General features: G+C 55.8%; 1 protein-coding gene across 1 annotated transcript; it reads left to right on the top strand.

Moving 5' to 3' along the window:
* Positions 1 to 473: 473 nt before the first annotated feature.
* LOC307179100 (mitochondrial inner membrane m-AAA protease component AFG3L1-like) lies at positions 474 to 19004 on the top strand (the record flags this gene model as incomplete). Its single annotated transcript, XM_079907874.1, is given in 21 exon segments — positions 474 to 677; positions 757 to 1173; positions 2842 to 2868; positions 2957 to 2991; positions 4297 to 4384; positions 7441 to 7509; positions 8077 to 8085; positions 8089 to 8201; positions 8887 to 9157; positions 11137 to 11274; positions 11485 to 11508; positions 11512 to 11605; positions 11608 to 11637; positions 12948 to 13055; positions 13678 to 13803; positions 16649 to 16771; positions 17690 to 17805; positions 18227 to 18427; positions 18509 to 18703; positions 18789 to 18854; positions 18858 to 19004. Coding segments are annotated over 21 exon segments (2601 nt in total).
* Positions 19005 to 20026: the final 1022 nt, after the last annotated feature.

The raw sequence follows: 20026 nt of genomic DNA, 5'->3' as shown, positions 1-20026 counted from the left end.
CGGCCCACGACACTGCCCAGTTTCAGGCCGGTTCATTCTGGGCTCCAGGGCGCCCAGCGTGGCCCTCTGGCGTCGATCAGACCGTCCACTTCCCTGGACAGCACGCGTGGGTTTCCGTGACGCAGAAACAACTCGGTGAGCGGCAGTAGGCTGCACAGCACACGCAGCCCCAGTGCTGTGCTTCCTCCCGGAACCGGTTCCCAGCGCGGCGCCGGGACCACCAGGAGCCCCCGGGCTGGGCCTGGCGGGCCGGCGATCGCTCTTGTGAGCCGCTTCCCATGGAGGACCCCGGAAATACCTGTCCTTGGAGACGCCGGATTTAAAATAAATCTAAAGGCGCTGGATGTCCCCTCAGCACCTCGCTCGCGTCGGTCACCGCGGGCCAGGGCGGCGCGCAGGTTGAGATCCGCGTCAGGCCGTAGAGTAGACACCTAAGGAGAGGTCCCCGCGCCGTCGTCTTGGCCTCACCGCGCATGCGTCAGGCACCCGGAGGTCGGCTGGGGGTGTGGCGCCCTATGACCTATTCGCCGCCGCACTGGATGTTGCAGTGGCTGGTGGCGGCGGCCGGCAGCAGGGCGGTGGCCGTGCCGCTCGCCGTGCTGTGGCGATGCGGCGGTGGCCCACGAAGCGGCAGGACGGCTGGGGCAGGCGTGAGGGCCCTCGGAACCGCCCAGCAGGTGAGCGGGGAGGCGTTGCCCTCCGGTTCTGGGCGGCAGGGGCGGTGGCTGCGCTCGACGCCGCGATGACGCCATCCAGCTGCGCCGGCCGGCGCGGGGCCGGGTGTGGGAACCGGGACACCGAGTAGCGGGGGTGTGGCGGCGGCTACCACATCCCCCGGCCAGCGCGGGGGAGCGGGGCGCGGGAACCGGGTGCGGGAACCCGGGCACCGAGGGGCGGAGGCGCGGCGGCGGCGACCACACCCCCGGCCGGCTGGCCCCGGGGCTCCAGCCCATCCCCGCGGCTGAGCAGGCTGACGCTCGCCCGAACCGGTCTCCGTCTGTCCTCCGAGCCCCCGCCCTTTTCTTCGAAAGTTCCCGCTGCCTCTCAGCGCCCTGCCCACTGCCCGCGCGTCCTCATTCCGCCCTCCCAAGAGTCGCGTGCAGCGAATTGCGTTCAGGCCTCGCTCCGCTGCGAACCTACCGTGTCTCCTCGGGCGCCCGCTCCGACCGCGAGGTGGTTTCCTCCTGGGCTCAGCGGTGATATGACTTCTGCACTATCTCGCAGGGTTGCTCTCCGTTATGATGACGGACGTGACAGTGTTTTGTCAAGTGTTATGTGGTTTTTATTCGAACAGCATTCGTCCAGTCCAGTTCTGCCACTCTAATCATAACTAACATTTTTTGAGGGCTTCCGTGCTAAGGGCTTTACGGGGACTGTCTCCTTTAAGTCTTATACCCGTCCTTTAGGTAGGAGCTGTTCTAACTCTTTTATAGGCGAGGAAACGTAAGGCCACAACGGGTCAGCATCTTCGCTTTTAGATACTCCTGTATTGTACGCCTTCCCGTGGGTTAGATACTCTGAAATACACCATATTTTAAGGTTTGTTTTTGTACATCCCAGGGAGCAGTGATCACATTGAATTCTTTTCTGAGAGACTAATGTGGAGCCTCCGGATTTTGATCGGAGAAAGTTATCTTGGTTTTCAGACAGTATTGAAAGACAGAGAAGGGTTCCATGGGTTCATTTTCTGTCCTGTCTTAAGGAGTGAACTTTTCCCTCTCATCTCTGTTCATTTCGGAGCTGGTGCACGTCAGTTTCAGGTTGTTTCCGCAATATCAGTGAAAGCAGAGCCTTTCACCTGTGGCCACGTGGCACTCAGCATTGCAGGGGGCTGTTGCAGTTGTTAACCGGGTGGAAGGCAGTAATTGACGGGGTGCAGCACAGGTGTGTCATGAATTCCGTGGACCTCAGTGGCTTTAGTTATGAAGGGAGGAAGTTGCATGATCTTTGGGTTCCTCCCCAGACTGAGCTGTTCTGTTCATCTGTGGAGTCTGCTAGCCAGGGCATGTCACAGGGAACAGGACAGGCAAGGGCTTTGCCCCATGAGCTGCTCTCCTTTGAGGGCTTGGTGACTTGTAGGCTGAGGGGGGCATGTGAAGGCTGGAGATGAAGTAGCAGACTGCTTTATAGTTAAAAGCTGTGCCCTTTCAACTATAGTCAGCACTCCTCAAGGGGAAGCTTATGTTCTGGAAGTTTCTATGAGTTATTTTTTCATTCAGTGAGCTTCCTACATGGTTCCTGCCACACAAGACAACAAATGTGTCGGTAGCATGTTAGGCGGTTATATGAGGTATGAAGGAAGAGGAAGCAGAACAAAGGAAGTAGGGAACGAAGAGAAGGGGTGGAGGAGGGTAAATGTCACGTTATCTTAGGCGGGGTAATCGACTTCTGAAGGAAGTCAGGATTGAGCTGCGGGCAGATTCACAGGCGCCTGGTGGGGCTGTACCTGTGTGCCAGGGTCACCTGATTTGTGATCTTACAAAGAAAGGACCGTGGTACTTTGCTTGTTAAAGGGAGACTTGCTGTGCACAGCTTCACGTGTTGGCTTTGCATATCCAAACACCAAGAATGGGTGGTAGACCCCTGTCTTTGAGAGCTGCATCTGACCTAATGTGGTCCCCTAACCAAATCAGAAAAAGACTAAATTATAAATTAAAATAAAGGAATTGGATATTTTCTCAAGTTTTGGAGGCCTGAAGATCATACTTTGTCCTTCTAGGGCTGGAGGCCGCCTGACAGCGAGACTGGGCGCCAGAATCCTCGTCACACACCTCCAGCTCCCAGTGACCTTACCTCAGGCGCTCACCAGCCTCTCTGAACTTCTGCGTTCCCACCCCGCAGGGGGATGGCAGCACCTGCTTCCTCAGGGTGGGCACTGAAGAGCGGAGGAGGTGACCGAAGCGCCTGGCACCCAACCAGGGCCCAGGACCACCACCTTCTCTGCGCCTTTGCCTAGACTTCCCCTCACAGTGACAGCCTTTGTGACATCAGGTTCTGGTCCCCTTGTGCGCGGTGACTTGCGACGGTGGGGAGGTGGCATTCATGGCGCGGAGGCTCCAGGAGCCTCATCACTGTTAACCGCCATGTCTCCTTCCTGAGCCTCCCTGTTTGGAGTTTTCCCTGATTTTAGTATCTTTCTCATAGCTTTACCTTACTTTTTAGTGCTCTGTGGCCTTTGATAGGGATGTGTGAATAATGTGGCTTACGAGCAAATTAATAATCACTAGGGAATGAGTTTGCTTTGGGGAATAGCCTGCCTCACCATGAAAGATGGCACGACTGGAATAACGCAAGTGTCGTCACCTGTGGATCCAGTTTCACTGTAACAAAATATTGGGAACAATCCAAATCTTTGGTTAGGTTGGGGTGTTTTTGGATACAGTTAGTAGTAGGTTAGTGAGTGTGCTTAGAGCTTGTTTTTTAGTATGGTGGCTTTTATTGTGCTCGTTTTTGCTGTCATGGCTTTTGACCTGTGATAGTGAAAAACCGAAATTGTCTCTAGTTCTGTCCTGAATTGATGTTAAGTATTGTTATCAGCTTATGGTAAAAAGTGTTGTTTTCCTCTTTGGGAACTATAGAAAATACAACGTCTAGGAAAAACATTTGCTTTCCTGACGAAAATACTAACCTGTGGCTGATCAAAGATAAATCATAATACTCTGCTTTTTAAATTTCATATGATTTTAATGTTAGAATAATGTTTGTTTTTGAGGCTGTAAAAATTTCAGTGACTAAAATTGCCTCAGGCAGGAAGTGATTAGTTTTGTTTTGTTTTGTTTTTTGACAGCTGTAGCTATAAAAATTCTTCATGGGGCTTCTCTGGTGGTGCAGTGGTTAAGAATCCGCCTGCCAGTGCAGGGGACATGGGTTCGAGCCCTGGTCTGGGAAGATCCCACATGCCGCGGAGGAGGTAACTCCGTGCGCCACAACTACTGAGCCTGTGCTCTAGAGCCCCGTGCTCCACAACAAGAGAAGCCACCGCAATGAGGAGCCTGTGCACCGCAACAAAGAGTAGCCCCACTCGCTGCAACTAGAGAAAGCCCGAGTGCAGCAACGAAGACCCAACGCAGCCAAAAATAAAAAATAAATAAATTAAAAAAAAATTCTTCGTGTACCTCTGCATTGCATTTAGTTTCTTCTTCTCCTGTTTGAATCATATTTTTAATGAGATAAAGCAGATAAAGGACTTAGGTTTACACCCCAGCCCAAATCCTGGTCCTTTTGCGCCTGTAACGGCCGCTGTGAGAAGATGCCCCATCGGATTGCAGGGGAAGCTAATTCTCTTTCCCGTTTCAGTGCCTCCTGGGAATCCGCTTTCAGCAGTTGGCTCTGTGGAAGAGACAGACGTCAGTTTCCCAGCGGCTGTGTTCAAAACCACCCAAAGGTACCTGTCTTTCTCTTACCATCGTTGGCAGCATAAGGTCACAGGAACCGAGGCGAGTGTGGCTTCGTTGGTGTCCTGCATCATGGGGAGTGGGGACAGGGTGCATGATGGCTCAGGAGGCCTGGACCTCTCGTTTTCTGGCTTCCACATTCAGTCACACTTAGCTCTCCCCATTTCTGGGTTACCTGCCCCACGTCTTTACAGTTTTGATCTATCGGTGTAGGTGGTGAAAGAGAAACTCTTTCAGTAGGAAGTTGCTGCTGGGTGAATCTTTGGCGATGCATGGGAACAAACCTTTGTTTCTGCACATCTGAGGGCCAAGCTGAGTCTCACGTTTGGAAAGCAGAACAGAGATCTCGTGTAGACTGCAGTTAGTTTGGGGCACGTGTGCCCCCGGGGGCGGGCTGTGGGCTGTGCTCAACGCTTCTCGGGCAACCCTGTGTGCAGTGCAGAGCAGAAGGCAGTTAGGACATGGCGGCGCATGCTGGTCTCACCAAGCTGAAGTCAGGAAGAAAACCCGCTTCTCCCTTACTCTGCCTCTCCTGGGTTGACAGTATGGCTACTTTTGTGAGTGTGGTGTGTGCTCTTAAAGTACCAGAACCTCATCATTTTGTCCCAGTGGGTTTGGGAAGTTCTTTAAGAGGAGTAGAAGAAACACAGACTTAGAAAACCAACAGCTCCAAAACAAAAACAAAAACGAAAACAAAATGGTAAAAGGGACACTTGACAAATCAGATTGTCAAAATTGTACATTTGAGAATTTTTTAATTCTTTAATTAAGTTAAGTAATTAATTTATTTTTGGACACACGTGCAGCATGTGGGATCCTAGTTCCCTGACCACGGATTGAACCCTTGCCCCCTGCAGTGGAAGCACAGCGTCCTAACCACTGGACCGCCGGGGAAGTCCCCACTGGAGGATTTTTTTTTTTTTTTTTTTTTATTTTTTTAAAGCGTTCATTGATTTTGAGTTAGTCTGGGGAGGTGAGCGGCCGGTGGCCCGTGCGTGGGTGGGCCTGGTATTTCCTTCCCTTCACTCGTTTGTGGACGTGGCCTCCCTCCCTCCCTTTGTCTTCGGGGCTCAGCACCTCCATAGCTTGTGTGGATCTGAAGCCTCGACAAATCTGTTTGTGAAGTTACAGCGTAGTTTGGTGATGTGGGTGGGTGAAGTGAATATTCAGCGGGTGTGTTTCTCCTGGGAAATGTCTCCTGTTCGGGTAGCCAGGAGCAAGAAGTGGAGCAGGGCCCATGAAAGCTCGTTGGGAGGAGTGCTTACATGATTCGCTACAAACGTAAGACTTCTTTGAAGGCTCGTGTTTTGTCCTTAATGTTTATGCACATCTTCCCTCTATCCTATAATATGTCTGGCTGTTCCTGGGATCATTCTGGCCTTCGGGCTTCCATGGCTTTGCGTTGGGCTTGCTGCAGTGGGGCCATGTACGTCGTGGGGCAGCTCGGGCTTTTATCCTGGAACTTGTGTGAATGTTGTGCTCAGGCCCTGCGTCTGCTGTTGTTGGCGGCTGTGGATGGATTGCCTAGTGGAGAAAGTGATTTTTGGCTCAAGCCTCTGTGTGCCCACCTTCTCTTTACTCAGGGGAATGCTTTTTTTTTTTTAATATTTATTTGGCTCTTAGTTGCAGCACGCAGGATCGTCATCGCCGTGTGCTGGATCTTTCTTAGTTATGACACTCGGGCTCCTTAGTTGCGGCACGCGAGCTCTTAGTTGTGGCATGTGGGATCTGGTTCCATGACCAGGGATCGAACCCGGGACCCCTGCATTGGGAGCGCGGAGTCTTAGCCACTGGACCACCAGGGAAGTCCCAGCAATCTTCATTTTAAAACAGCATTGTTTTTTTTCCTGGTTACAGATGTAATACATGCTTGCTGCAAAAAAATTTGGGGAAATAAAAAGTATAAAGAAAGAAATCACCATCTGCTAACTCAGGCTGGCCTTTTTTTTTGATCCTCCTGGCCAGTCTGAAAGCAGAGCTGCTCACTCTTTTACACCCTCTGTCTGACTGTCCTGTTGCACACTCCGGCAGTGGTGCACCGCGCTGGGGGAAGTGTGAGGGATCAGCTGGGCAGGGGTCCCACGGGGCAGGGAGGATGCGCCATGTCTTCGCCTCCATGAACCTGAGAGCTGGCGGGGCCTGGCTGGCTGGGGCTCCGCGTGCTGGCGGAGAAGCCAGGGCGGGCAGTCACCTGGAGTCCTGTTTGCCGTGGTTTCAGCTGTGTTACAGGCGTCGGGTGGTGGTGAGGTTCCACACTCAGGATCGTGTCCTTGGCGTGCAATCCTCAGTTTTCCCGTTGTTTCCAGGAGGAGGTGTGGTGTTTCCAGTGGTTATGGTGGTGTTGACAGCAGGCCATGTCTGAAGCTCCCCAGAGGGCTTGTGCCTTCTGGGCAGCGGGCTGTTTAGGCGACAGCAGCTAGCAGGCCTTGGCGCTGCACTTTCATTCTCGTCGGCACTGTTTTCTTGTGGTGCCTGCTGTCCGACCAGGGATTGAACCTGGAAAGCCCAGAATCCTAACCATTAGGCCACCAGGGAACTTCCCTCCTTCAGGATTTTTTTTTTTTTTTTCTCTTTTGCGGTGCGCGGGCCTCTCACTGCTGTGGTCTCTCCCGCTGTGGAGCACAGGCTCCGGACGCGCAGGCTCAGCGGCCATGGCTCACGGGCCCAGCCGTTCCACGGCATGTGGGATCTTCCCGAACCGGGGCACAAACCCGTGTCCACTGCATCAGCAGGCGGACTCCCAACCACTGCGCCACCAGGGAAGCCCTCCTTTGGGATCTTTAAAGCCAGTTTGGAGGCTTAGTGCTCAGATGTGCCACATTTTAATCCCTCTTCTTGCGTTGGTTCCTGTTTATTAAAATAATCCCAGGCTAAAATTGTCCATGTTAGTAGGAAACAAAACCAAGACCTGTCCTGCGGAGTGTGAGCTGCCCTCGGAGAGAGGCGCAGCCCGTGTGTGTGAGGCTCGTCCGAGGAAGAGGCCCAGGGTTGCTATGCCGTGCCCTGCCTGGACCTCAGCTCTTCTGACTGCTCGTCTCTTTTCTAGGTGGACCGGCTGGAAGTCGTGAACAAACAGTTTGTGGGTGTTATTACTGCCCCTGGGACATCGTCTGAGGTAAGGGCTGGGTTCAAGGCTGGTGTCCTAGAAGTAGGTTTTGGTTTTAGCGTAAGGTGTAGTTTTCTGGGAATTCCCTCGTGGTCCAGTGGCTAGGACTCTGAGCTCTCACTGCTAAGGGTGCAGGTTCAATCCCTGGTCGGGGAACTAAGATCCCGCAAGCCTCGTGGCCAAAAAGAAGGTATAGTTTTCTGTTTTTTTAGAGAAATGCCTTCCCTGGTTTCTCTTTCCAGCACCCACTTGTGCTCGTTTGTTTTGGTGACACGACAGGAACAGTCTTCCGAGTAGCGCAGGACGCTCATAAAGCTATAACAGTGCTTCAGTTTGGCCGAGTAACACGTGCCAGCTGCCAGCTGAGACCTGGAAGGGGGGAGAATAAATGACGGAGGAAGGCGACGCCAGCTGTCGATGGGCACTTATACTTCGACCTCAGACCTAAGCCTGTGGTTTGGGGCCAGGACAGGTGGCCTGTCAGAGCTGCTCCGGGCTGTGCTGGGAGAGGCGCTGGGGAGGGGTGGCGGCTGTGGGGGGCACCCCCTACAGCGCCTGGCGCCTTGGTCTCTGTAGAAGTTTGTGTGATTCAACATCGGCAGCGTGCACACCTTCGAGCACAACCTGGAGACCATCCACTGGGAACTGGGCATCGAGCTCCCGGAGCAGACGGCCGTGGTCTACACCACCGAGAGCGATGGGTGAGTGGGCGCAGCTGGGCCCGGTACTGGCCACGCAGCACTTCCTGCTGTACCCGCTCAGGCGTGTTACAGGCGTTCTCCGCTAGTCACAGTGTCTGTGGTGGAAGATAAATTTGTTGGCTCTGTTTTTATTGAGGAAAGAATTGATCGGGGAAATGTTTAGCTAGGCAGCCTGAGGACTGTGCAGTGGGCCGGGAAGGGTTCAGCTGCGGGGAGGCTGTGCTGGGTCTGGAGGGGTTCTGAGGGAGGGGCCGCAGCTGCCCTGCCCGCCCCACAGGTGAAATTGAGCAGGTAGGTGTGCGTGGATGGGGGAAGCTGCATATACAGGTTGGCACATTAAAAAACAAACTGTTGGGGCTTCCCTGGTGGCGCAGTGGTTGAGAGTCCGCCTGCTCATGCAGGGGACACGGGTTCGTGCCCCGGTCCGGGAAGATCCCACATGCCGCGGAGGCGCTGGGCCCGTGAGCCATGGCCGCTGAGCCTGCGCGTCCGGAGCCTGTGCTCCGCAACGGGAGAGGCCACAACAGTGAGGGGCCCGCGTACCGCAAAAAACACACAAAAAAAACTGTTCCCTTTTGTGTAGCAAAACCAAGTTCTGGAGCCGTCCGCTGTTCATGGCCTGGAGGCAGTGTTTCTGGCTTGTCTCTCAAGGGAATGTGACAGATGGTTTTCTTGGACTTTCTAGGTCTTTCTTGCGAAGCCTGGTGCCCACCTTTCTCCTGATCGGAATCCTCCTCTATGTCGCAAGGAGGGGCCCGATGGGGGCTGGGCATGGCAGGAGAGGAGGGGGCCTCTTTACCGTTGGCGAGACCACAGCCAAGATCATGAAGAACAACGTCGGCGTGCGCTTTGCAGACGTGGCTGGTTGCGAAGAAGCCAAGTTGGAGATCATGGAGTTTGTGAATTTCCTGAAGAATCCCAAGCAGTATCAGGACCTCGGGGCCAAAATTCCAAAGGTACTGATTTGAGAAAACATGATGCTCTGAGCTTCGCCCTGGTTCATTGTGGACAGAGCTGGGACAGTGTAGCTTTTGGTAATGATACTGTGTCTTATTAATCACAGTGGAGAGTGGAAATCACATTTGCAGAGTAGTAAAGTGAAAATCCTCTTATCTGATCAGCTGTTTTAAACTATAAAACTGGAATCGTAAGGACAGTGCACGCCCACCTGGAGTGTGTTTATTTCACCTTCAAGCGCAAACATACGTCTTTGTTGGTGTGGTGTCTCGTTTAGAGCACAGGCCTTCCTTTGAGTTTGGCCCCAGTGATCAAATTCTCTGTTAAATATCTTGCACAAAGCAATTAACGTCTATAGTTTTGTTTCTTTAAAATGAACTGAGAACGTAGAAGCAATCTGAGTGCAGGATCCTATATTTTTATGACTTTTTCTTACTCTTTCAGTTTTCTATCCATTCAGTTTGACAGCATTTTTCGTTAACAGTTTGCCTTTATTACTTTATTATCTAAAGCCTTCAACTTTGTTTTTGAAAAAACAGCTTTCTTTACCATTAGTTATTATCAAAGTATATAATTAAAATAAGCACATGGAATTCCCTGGCGGTCTAGTGGTTAGGACTTGGGGCTTACCTTGCCATGGCCCGGGTTCAATCCTTGGTTGGGAAACTAAGATTCTGCAAGCAGTGTAGTGTGGCAAAAAAAAAAAAAACAAACTATCAAGTACAACTCTCGTAAATGGGTCTGGGATCAGATGCAGCTGCCTCTCGGGAAGCCCACGAGCAAGTAGTGGGACAGGTGTGCGGTGTGGATGCAGGTTGGGGTGCTGTGCGGAGGAAGTGGAGCTACGGTGATTCTGGCCACTCCTCTACCTGTGGGTGCCCCTGGGCATCGACCTTTTGAGAGCCTGGCTGAAGCTGTGAGTCCTTTTCCCAGAAAGGTTTGCGTCTCACACGGAATAGATTCACAGACCCCTCGAGGCGTCCCTGGGCCCTGGACCAGGCTCCGAGCTCTCGGGTGGGTGGTGCTCACCTCACTGACCTTCCTGGTGGCCCCGTGCTTCCCCCAGCGTGCCCTGAACAACAGGAGAGCATGACTGACCGCTGGGGCTTTGTGGGCAGGAGGTTTGTACTTCTGTCTGACCACCTGGTGAGAGCTGGCTGGAAAGCCGGGTGTGGGGGGCACAGAAGGTGCCCTGCCTTGAGGAGACCCTCTGCGAATCCGCATCCACGTTCACGTTCACAGGACGTGGGGCCCTGACGCCTTGTGGTTTTGAGTTTTGTGGCTCCCTCCTCCCTCCATTTACGTATTTTAGTTTTGTCCTTAAAGACTTAAAAAAACAACCTTAGAGTCTCCTTTGAAATAAGTAGATATTAACCCACACCCTCGACTAGAAATGGAGCAATAGGAGCCCCGTTTAAATCTCTCCTCGTTTTTCATGTGTAATGGTAACCCCGAAAGGAGCACTGAGGTGTGTTTCTGGGGCGTGAATTATGAATTTCAACCTTAAGTAAGCGTAGAAAAAGGCAGGTTGTCGATCAGGAAGCACAGGTGCCAGTGACCACACACAGGTGCCGCCTTCACAGCTGCCGGTGGACGAGCTGGACAGAATCACGTGACCAGGTCTGGGGCGTGGGCTCTTGTTCGTCCTGGTGTGAGTTGGTGTGTTTCGTAGGGCAGTTTGGCAAAGACCGTTAAACATCAGACCGCGAGATCCAACGAGCCCTGCCCTGGGAGCGTTGCCTGAAGAGATAACCTGCTCGGCTGGACTGGGGGTGTGGGGGGCTTTCCCATGTCTGCAGCGTTTGAACATTTCATGGTGAACGTGCGTTCACTTTACAAGCAGGAAGTATCACACCGAAAGCAAACCTTAGCCGACCCGCGTGGAGCAGGCCTAGAAAACGCCTGTTCAGTAGAATGTGACTGTCGCCTCGGCTCCGTCTGTACCCTTTCAGAACCAGGCATTGCCTTTCTGTTTCAGGGAGCCATGCTCACTGGTCCTCCTGGTACCGGCAAAACGCTTCTCGCCAAGGCGACTGCAGGGGAGGCCAGTGTGCCCTTCATCACCGTGAACGGGTCCGAGTTCCTGGAAATGTTTGTCGGCGTCGGTCCAGCTCGGGTAGGTGGATGCGCCCTTGTCCTTGCCCTGGGCTTCGTGTGGGACCCTGGCAACAGGCGCAGAGCACAGATGTGCAGGGGGACCTGGGCGGGCAGGCAGAGCAGCTGAGATGGGAATCGAGTGCCAGAGGCGAGGGCTTAGCTTGGTGAGCTCTTTAGTCCTGTGTTGGTACCAGTGGCAAAGCAGACCCTGCGTGGACTCCTGTTTCACGTCCGTGACGTGTATGCAATGGCCTGAGTAAATGCTCCCTGTGTCTTGTTCGTTGAGGAGATTGACGCGATGGGCAGGAATTGCGGCCGTGGGCACTTTGGGGGCCAGAGCGAGCAGGAGAACCCCTGAACCAGCTGCTCGTGGAGCTAGACGGTGAGCGGCTGCACGACCGTCCCCCAGGCCTTCCTCTGTGCGGGACCTTCCCGGGCGAGAACCCCTGCTTGCTGTGTTTTGAGGAAGGCTGTTTTCGGCACACACAGTGGAGGGAGCTGCCCTCAGAGCTCAGCGCAGGACGGGACCGACACCCAGGCTCCTTCCACGTTGGCCTCTGACCCGGGCCGCCTCCTGGCCCAGAACCCCTCTCCGCTCTCCCCCCTGGGGACCACTGCTCGGGGAGGTCCCAGCTCCGCGTGACAGCCCGGCAGCCCTGCCGAAGCTTCGCGGGAAGTGTCTAGGCGTTCTTACTAGTTTCCAGATTTGGAGAAGCTTTTGTCGGACCTTTGGCAGGTCTTGTCGTCGCTTTGGCTTTGGGGCTGTGTTGGGGTCCCCGACATGACCCAGGGTTTGGTGATTCGCCGGGAGGACTCCATGTTTAGTTGGATTCAGGACCACGGTTGAGTGGGGAGCAGGTGCCTGGTGGCCAGGGAAGCTGGTCACAGCCTCTGGAGCCCTGGAGTCACAGGATGCAGCTACTTCCGTGGCAGCGGGCTGGGTGACACTCGGGAGTGGGGTTTCCCCTGGGGGCTGGTCACGTGGCAGCCTCTGCCCAGTACGTGCTACGATCCCAGCCTCCCAGGAGGAAGGCAGGTGCTTCGCAGAAACCACACATCTGCACGCACAGTTGAGGCACAGGGAGCCCCTCTTATCAGGGAGCGGTCCTGAATCCCAGGTCCCAGAGGTGGCCGAGGGCCCCCGTGAGCAGGCCTTTGTGCAGATGAGTGCTGGGTGAGCTCAGGCCCCCACCGCCCTGCCTGCCTTCCAGTCAGGCTCCCTGAGCCCAGCAAGCCGTCCGGGGCCTGCGTGGAGGGAGGTCTCCGCAGCGGCCCAGGGCCCCGATGGTGGAGGCTCTGCCTGGCCCCTGCAGCTCGCCGCATGGTGTCAGAGGCTGGCCGTAATAGACCAGTAATGAATTAGGATGGGCGTCCGTGGCCTGAGGAACGTCTGGTTACCCACCAGTGCACGTGCGCCTCAGTCAGCATTGGGGGCCGCGGGGACCAGAGCCACTGGTTGCCTCCTGAGACAGGTCAGAGCTAGCCCTGGGCGTGAGTGTCCGCCCCACACTGAGCGGCCTGTGCAGTGGGCTGCGGGCCCGCAGGAGAAGCAGGCCCAGCGTGGGGCTTCCGGGGTGGGTGGCAGGGGTCCTGGGAAGACGGGGCCAGCTGCGCAGGGGAGGAGCCCTGGGAAGAGGAGAGTCTCCTGCTGCCGGGGCCCCCTCCTTGGGCTCACCTGCTTCTCATGTCCAGGGTTCAGCTCTACCACGAGCGTCATGGTGCTGGCGGGCACCCACCGCCCCGACATCCTTGACCTGGCCCTGACGCGGCCCGGCCGGTTTGACCGTCAGATTTGCATTGGTGAGTGTGCTGGTTGCCTGGGTGCTGAGGCTTGGCTTTTCCTTCCTTTGGGTTAAAAGTTGGGTTAGATCTTTAGCTGTGTATTTGGAGAAGATTTTGATCGGGGTCCTAAAGCCGTTAATACAGTGTTGTGAAAACGGTGGAGGTGCGTGGGCGCCCCCCACTTTGGGAAGAACAGGTGTACTTGGGGCTGGGGGAAGGTCGCTGCAGTCCATGCAGGTGGGAGCGAGGTCACAGACTTGGATCCTTCGGCTTTTACTTTCTGTGCGCCGTTGGCGAGAGAAGCATTCACCCTGGCCCTTTCCACTGGTGAGGAGATCCTGGGAGTTTAGGACTTGAGTCCTGCGTGGACACCCGGCTGCCAGGGCAGCCAGAGTTTTGCTTGTGGTTGGGTCCCTGTCCTGGGATGGATTTGCGTGGGCCAGAGGCTCCACGGTCAGGAAGTTCTTTGATGTGTTGAAGAGCTGAACGTACGTGACCTGTGGGTCGTTTCTGCCACGGGGAGCTCCCTGGCCCGGGTTGGACAGCGAAGTGTGCAGCACAGACACGCAGGGGAGGGCCCTTGCAGTGAAGTGGCTGCAGGTGGCCCCGCCCTGGCCCTCAGTGCCTCTCTCTCTGTTAGGCCCCCCTGACATCAAAGGCAGGTCGTCCATCTTCAGGGTCCACCTGCGTCCACTCAAGTTGGACGAGAGCCTCAGTGAGGACGCCCTGGCGAGGAAGCTTGCGGCCCTCACTCCAGGCTTCACAGGTGAGTGTGGCCAGGTGGGCCGTGCGGGTCTGGACATGTCGGTGGGTGGTATCTGGTTGTGCCACTTGGTCCTGGCATGTGCTACCCTTGTCCTTAGAGCTTTTGAGTCTGACGGACATATCGGAGGCCTCAGAGATGATTAACCCCAAGGCTGGCTTGTGCCTGTTTGAACTCCTGCCACCCCGGGAACATAGTGCAGTGACGTCTTGTCCCCTTGGCATGCTGCCCATTGAAGGGGTCATGGTTCAGCACTTCCCAAATTGGATGACAGACCTGAGTCTCCACGTCCAAGAAATTGAATAAACTCCAAGTCGGGATAAACCCAGAGACGTCCACACCGAGGTGCAGTGTAATTCATGTTGGTCAGAGAGAACGAGAGACTGTTGCAGCCAACCAGACAGGAGGGCCACCTGGTGGGGACGGGTCTTCAGTAAAGTTACAGCCGACTCTCCTTGGAGGCCATGAGGCCAGAAGGCCGTGGATCTGGCAAGACGGTTCTTCAATAGGGAAGGGGAAATAAAGGCATTCCTAGATTGTTTTTTAAAGTTGAGGGAACTTACTATATTTAAACCTGCCCTCCAGGAAATGCTGGAGTCCTTTGGGCTGAAATGAAAGGGCGCTGGCCAGTGACTCGAAGCTGTGTGGGGAAGTAGCCCTGGGAGAGGCAACTGCATAGGTCAACGTAAAGGCCAGCATCCTGTGTGCTTTTGGTTTGCAGCTCCTCTGTGTTCCCTTTATGATTTAAAGGGCAGGTGCTTAAACCCATAAAGACATGTCTGTGTTAATGGGCACACGACGTAAAAAAAAAAAGTAACCTGTGAAGGTGGGAGGGGCTGTGTAGGAACAGAACCTTTGTACGTTGTTAAAGCTGGAAAGGGAAAAACTGATTCTAACCTCCCCGTGGAGCTTCCAGGGGACTGAAGAGCCAGCACAGTCTGTGCAGAGCAGAGAAGGAAGACACACTTCCCTAATGCAGAACTTACTACAAAGCTCCAGCAAACAGAAGGGGGCTGCTGGCGCAAGGGTGGGCGTCGACCAGTAGAGTAGAACTGGGAGCCTAGATGTGCGCTTGTGCATCTCGGTCAGTTGTTGTTTTTTTAAATTTATTTTATTCATTTATTTTTGGCTGCGTTGGGTCTTCATTGCGTGCGGGCTTTCTCTAGTTGTGGCGAGCGGGGGCTACTACTTTTTTTTTTTTCTTTTGCGATACGCCGGCCTCTCACTGTTGTGGCCTCTCCCGTTGCGGAGCACAGGCTCCGGACGCGCAGGCTCAGCGTCCATGGCTCACGGGCCCAGCCGCTCCGCGGCATGTGGGATCTTCCCAGACCGGGGCACGAACTCGTGTCCCCTGCATCGGCAGGCGGACTCTCAACCACTGTGCCACCAGGGAAGTCCTTGGTCAGTTGTTTTTGTCAAGGGTGTGAAGACCATTTGATGGGGAAAGAACAGTTTGTTCAATCAAATGCGCTGGGACGACGGTGTCCACAAGCAAAAGGACGAAACTAGACCTTAGACCACATGCAGCGGTCAAGTCAAAATGGATAAGAGACCTAAACTGTGGAGCTAGAACTATAAAGGTCTTAAAAGAAAATCTTCGTGACCTTGGATTTGGCAATAGTTTCTTAAAACACAAGCAACAAGTGAGAAAACAAATTAGAGTTTTTCAAAATTAAAATCTTCTGTGCGTCAAGGGACATTATTGAGGTGGTGAGAAGACAGCCCACAGAATGGAAGAAACTATTTGGAGATTATGCATCTCGTAGGGGTTTATAATCCAAAATATTTAAAGAACCCGATTTAAACATGGGAAAAGGATTTGAACATTTTTCCAAAGAAGGTCTGCAGGTGGCCAGAAAGCATATGAGCAGGTGCTCAGTGATGGTAGGAAAATGCACATCAAAACCACAGTGTGGTGCCGCCTCACGCCCACCAGGATGGCCGTAAGAGGCAGATGCATGAGTCGCCAGGGCTGTAGGGAGGCGGCCGTGCTCACACGGTGCTGGTGGGGATGTAAGATAGTGTGGCCACGGGGATCCACCTGGCAGTTCTTCCAGAAGTGAAGGACAGTTACCGTATGACCCCAGTTCCACTCCTCGGTATCTAAGAGAATTGAAAACATTTGTTCACACAAAGGCTTTACACAGATGTTCACAGCAGCATAATTCATAATAGCCGAGAGGTAGAGGCCACCCGTGTCCAGCGGTGCGTGACCGGATAGGTGTGTGTAGAGTGGGTACAGAGGGCCAGCTGTACTGGCCATGTTATGTCAGGGACTTGAGCGTCCGTGGAGTTTGCTATCTCCTGTGGAGGCCTCGGGGCGGCTGTGCATGTGATGGAACCTCTTTCAGCTGTGAAAAGGGATGAAATAACCAATACACGCTACGATAGCAGATGAACGTGAAAACACTGTGTCGAGTGAAAGAAGCACACAAAAGACCACCTATCATGTGATTCCATTTATGTGAAACGTCCAGAAGAAGCAAATCCATAGAGATAGAAAGTAGGTTAGTGGTTGGCTGGGCATGTGTACAGGAATTAGCCACATACGTCACATCGGTGATGGAAACGTCTGAAATGAGATCAGCGCAATGGTTGCACATCTTGATAAACTTACCAGAAGTGTTTGAAATGTACACTTAAAACGGATAGATTTTATGTTAAATAACTCATACCTCGGTAAATTGTTCAACCAAAATACTGGCTGAAAGCAACGGTGACTGACAGAGCAGGTCCCGTTTTCCTTCCAGTCCTTGACCTAGTTTAGCTCTGGTCCCTCTGCTGGAGATTTTCCTCTAACAGTCCGCCCTGGGGCACTGATGGGACTGTTTCTCCTTTTCCGGGTCAGGTGCTGATATTTCTAATGTTTGCAACGAAGCGGCCCTGATCGCCACCCGCCACCTGAGTCCTTTTGTCCAGGAGAAGCGCTTGGAGCAGGCGGTTGAGAGGGTCGTCGGAGGCGAGCCGGGCAGTGCTGGGGGGCGGTTTCCAGCTTTGACCCACAGCGGGCCCACCCTGGGGCCCAGCTTCACTTGAGTGAGCTGCAGTCGTGGACAGTTTTCCAGACCCAAATCTGGGACTTGGGATCTGCCAGCAGCTTTCGTGCTCTTACTAGAGCAACATTTAGAATTTCAAAGAGATGTAACCTCCAGGGCGCTGCGTCAGACCCAGGTTCGGGTGCTGCCCGTGGCCGAGAGGCAGGTTTTTTGCGTGCTTCCTTGGGAAGCTTCAGCGTGGGGTAGAGGTCTCCCGAGTGCCCTCCCGGGAACGGAGGTCCGGGAGATGTCCGTGTGGCCAGCAGCTGTCCTTCATGATCCCGCCCCACAGCTGTGAGAACCAGCCCGTCTCCAGACAGCAGGCTGGCAGGGCTGCTTTGTCTTTGCTTCACGTTTTATTGAAGTGTGGTGTGCACAGACAAGTGTCAGTGACCCAAGGCAGTCGCCACAGCTGCTCGACGCTGTCCTGGTGGCGCCGCTGAGCTGACCAGCCCTGAAGCTGAGCTCACGCGAGTCGTGGTGCCTTCTCTGTGCCCTGTTCCCTGCCTGCAACTGGGTGTAGGCGGCGTAGAGAGCGCTCCTGGTCTCCCTGCGTCCGGCTTCACTGCCAGTCAGGCCACGGAGAGTAGCTAACCCCCTTGGCTACAAACGGGCCCCCAAAGGCACCTGCCGCTTGCACGGTGGGGCAGAAGGCAGTGCAGCGTCTGGTGTGGAGGGACAGGTGCCCAGCAGGCCTGAGCGGTGTGCGCGGAGCGGGCAGGCTGCGGGCCTGTCCTGGGCGGACGGGGGCCCTGAGCAGCCCCCAACACACCCGCGGTGCAGAATGGGGCCTTGGCACCCACCTCTCAGCTGTCCGTTTGTCCTCTGCCTCTTGCCGTGAACTTGACTTGCAGGTCTCGAGAAGAAGACGCAGGTCCTACAGCCCAGCGAGAAGACGACGGTGGCCTACCGTGAGGCTGGCCACGCGGTGGTGGGCTGGTTCCTGGAGCACGCAGACCCCCTGCTCAAGGTTGGCCCATCCCCCTGCGCATCTGCGGTGTGGTTCAGGGCCCACTCCCCTCCCGGGGGTGCTGTGCGGGCACGGTGCATTCCAGGTGGCGGCCCTCTTCACTCTTTGAGGATGTAATCGTCTAGAATTTGTTACACGATTCCCTGAGGGGTGGGTGGGCAGAGAGGGGGGGGTGCTGGTTCCAGGAGGGGTCTGGATGCTGGCCACCTGACACCTGGAGGTTCCACGTTAAACTCACCTCACTCTAAACTTTCCCCTGACGGCACGGCTCCTCCACAGCTTCCTGGGACGGCGGGACAGAGGGGGTTTCTGTGTTCATCCTTGGGGTGACCTGTCAGCGCTGGGGCCCAGGGTTTCCTCTCCTCCTCCGGGATACCCGGGGACCCTGGGGGTGACAGGGCACGCCTGCCGTATCTGGCAGGTGTCCATCGTCCCCCGGGGCAAGGGGCTCGGGTATGCCCAGTGCCTGCCCAGGGAGCAGTACCTGTACACGCGGGAGCAGCTCTTTGACCGCATGTGCGCCATGCTGGGTGGCCGGGTGGCCGAGCAGCTGTTCTTCGGGCAGATCACCACGGGGGCCCAGGACGACCTGAGGAAGGTCACCCAGAGTGCCTACGCCCAGGTAAGGCAGTGTCCGCGGGGGCTGGGAAGGGGGCTCAGGGCACCGTCTGCCAGGCTCACGCCCGCCCCTCGCCTGCCCCAGATTGTGCAGTTCGAGGTGGGCGAGAAGCTGGGCCAGGTGTCCTTCGACCTCCCCTGGCCTGGCAAGGCACTGGTGGAGAAGCCGTACAGCGAGGCCACGGCCCAGCTCATCGACCAGGAGGCTTGGCGGCTGGTCAGCTCTGCGCACACGCACACCCTGGACCTGTTGACGCGCTCCCGGGAGCGGGTGGACGAGGCGAGTGGGGCCGGCCCGTCCCCAGGGTCGGGGCGGGGGCTCTGCGGGGCGCCGAGCGGACGGCCTGACATGGCCTGGTGTGCAGGTGGGCAGGCGGCTGCTGGGGAAGGAGGTGCTGGAGCATGCCGCCATGGTGGAGCTGCTTGGGCCCTGACCCTTGGCGGAGAAGACCGCCTACGAGGAGCTCGTGGAGGGCACCGGTGGCCTGGAGGACACGTCCCTTCCCCAGGGGCTGAAGGGCTGGTGCTGGGGGCCGGAGGAGGGCGGCACGGAGTGCCCCCTGCAGGAGAGCCCAGCCTAGCGCCTCTGCCTGGAGAGCAGCCTCCGGAATCTCCAGAGAGCAAATTAAAACGCGTGATAATCACAAATGGGTGTTTTCAGGTCAGGGTCCTCTGAGCCCACGGGGATTCCAGCTCCCAGAACGTGCCCTTCCACCGAGGCGGGGGCTGGGACCCTGTTCCCGATTCAGAGGGGAGGGCAGTGGCCGAAACGCACCTGCCCCCTGGGGGCCTGCGTGTAGGACCCCCCTGGGCCTCCCCCGAGGTGGGTGGTGGGCTCATCTGCCGGGGAGAGCTGCCCAGCGCGGGGACATCGGTGCTGGTCACCTCACCTGCCCTGGGGAGAGACGGGGCGGGGGCTTTTGGCCCAGTTCAGAAATCCTCCAGGTCTGGTGAGGTTCGGAATTGAGGAAAGGAGGACACTAGCCAGGCGCCCAGCACGCAGCTGTCAGGGTGCTGGAAGACCAGTCAGTCCTTACGGAGGGGCCTCGCCACTTCCACACGCGGGTGTCTGTGGGGGCTGAGCCTGAGGGCTGCCCCAGCGGAGCCACCCCTGTTCTCAGGGTCGGGGCCTTGCCAACCCTGCGTCTCCGGGAAGCTGTGTTCCTCGCGGCCCGTGTTGTTAGGGTCCAGGAGAGGGGGCTCTGGGTTGCTCCGCGTGGTAGGACAGCCACCGGGGGCCGTAGCTAAGCTCTAGGGCTGAGCCTTCCATTCCGCGGTTGGTCCTGGAGCGAGACCAGGGCCCAGCCCCGGGGAGTCGGGGTTAGTGGAAATGGCCCCGCGGGTCCCCAGAACACGGCCAGCGCGTCAGTCGTCAGAATGGTGACAGCAGCAGCAGCTGCTGCCTTGCGGTGGGTGATGCGGGCTGACTGCGAGAGCAGGGGCGCCGCCCCACGCGCCCGCCGCTGCTGCCCCAGCCATGGCCACACGCTGGGCCTCAGCGATGAAATTTGCCAAATCGTTTGCTATGTTTGCCTCAAAAATAGAGTTTCCAGCTTGGGACAAACACGTTCAACTTCGTTGCTTGTGAAATGTGTATTGCTGA

Source organism: Stenella coeruleoalba (genome assembly GCF_951394435.1).
Source record: "Stenella coeruleoalba genome assembly, chromosome: 20".
Lineage (NCBI taxonomy): Eukaryota > Metazoa > Chordata > Mammalia > Artiodactyla > Delphinidae > Stenella > Stenella coeruleoalba.
This window is presented reverse-complemented; position numbering and strand designations above follow the sequence as displayed.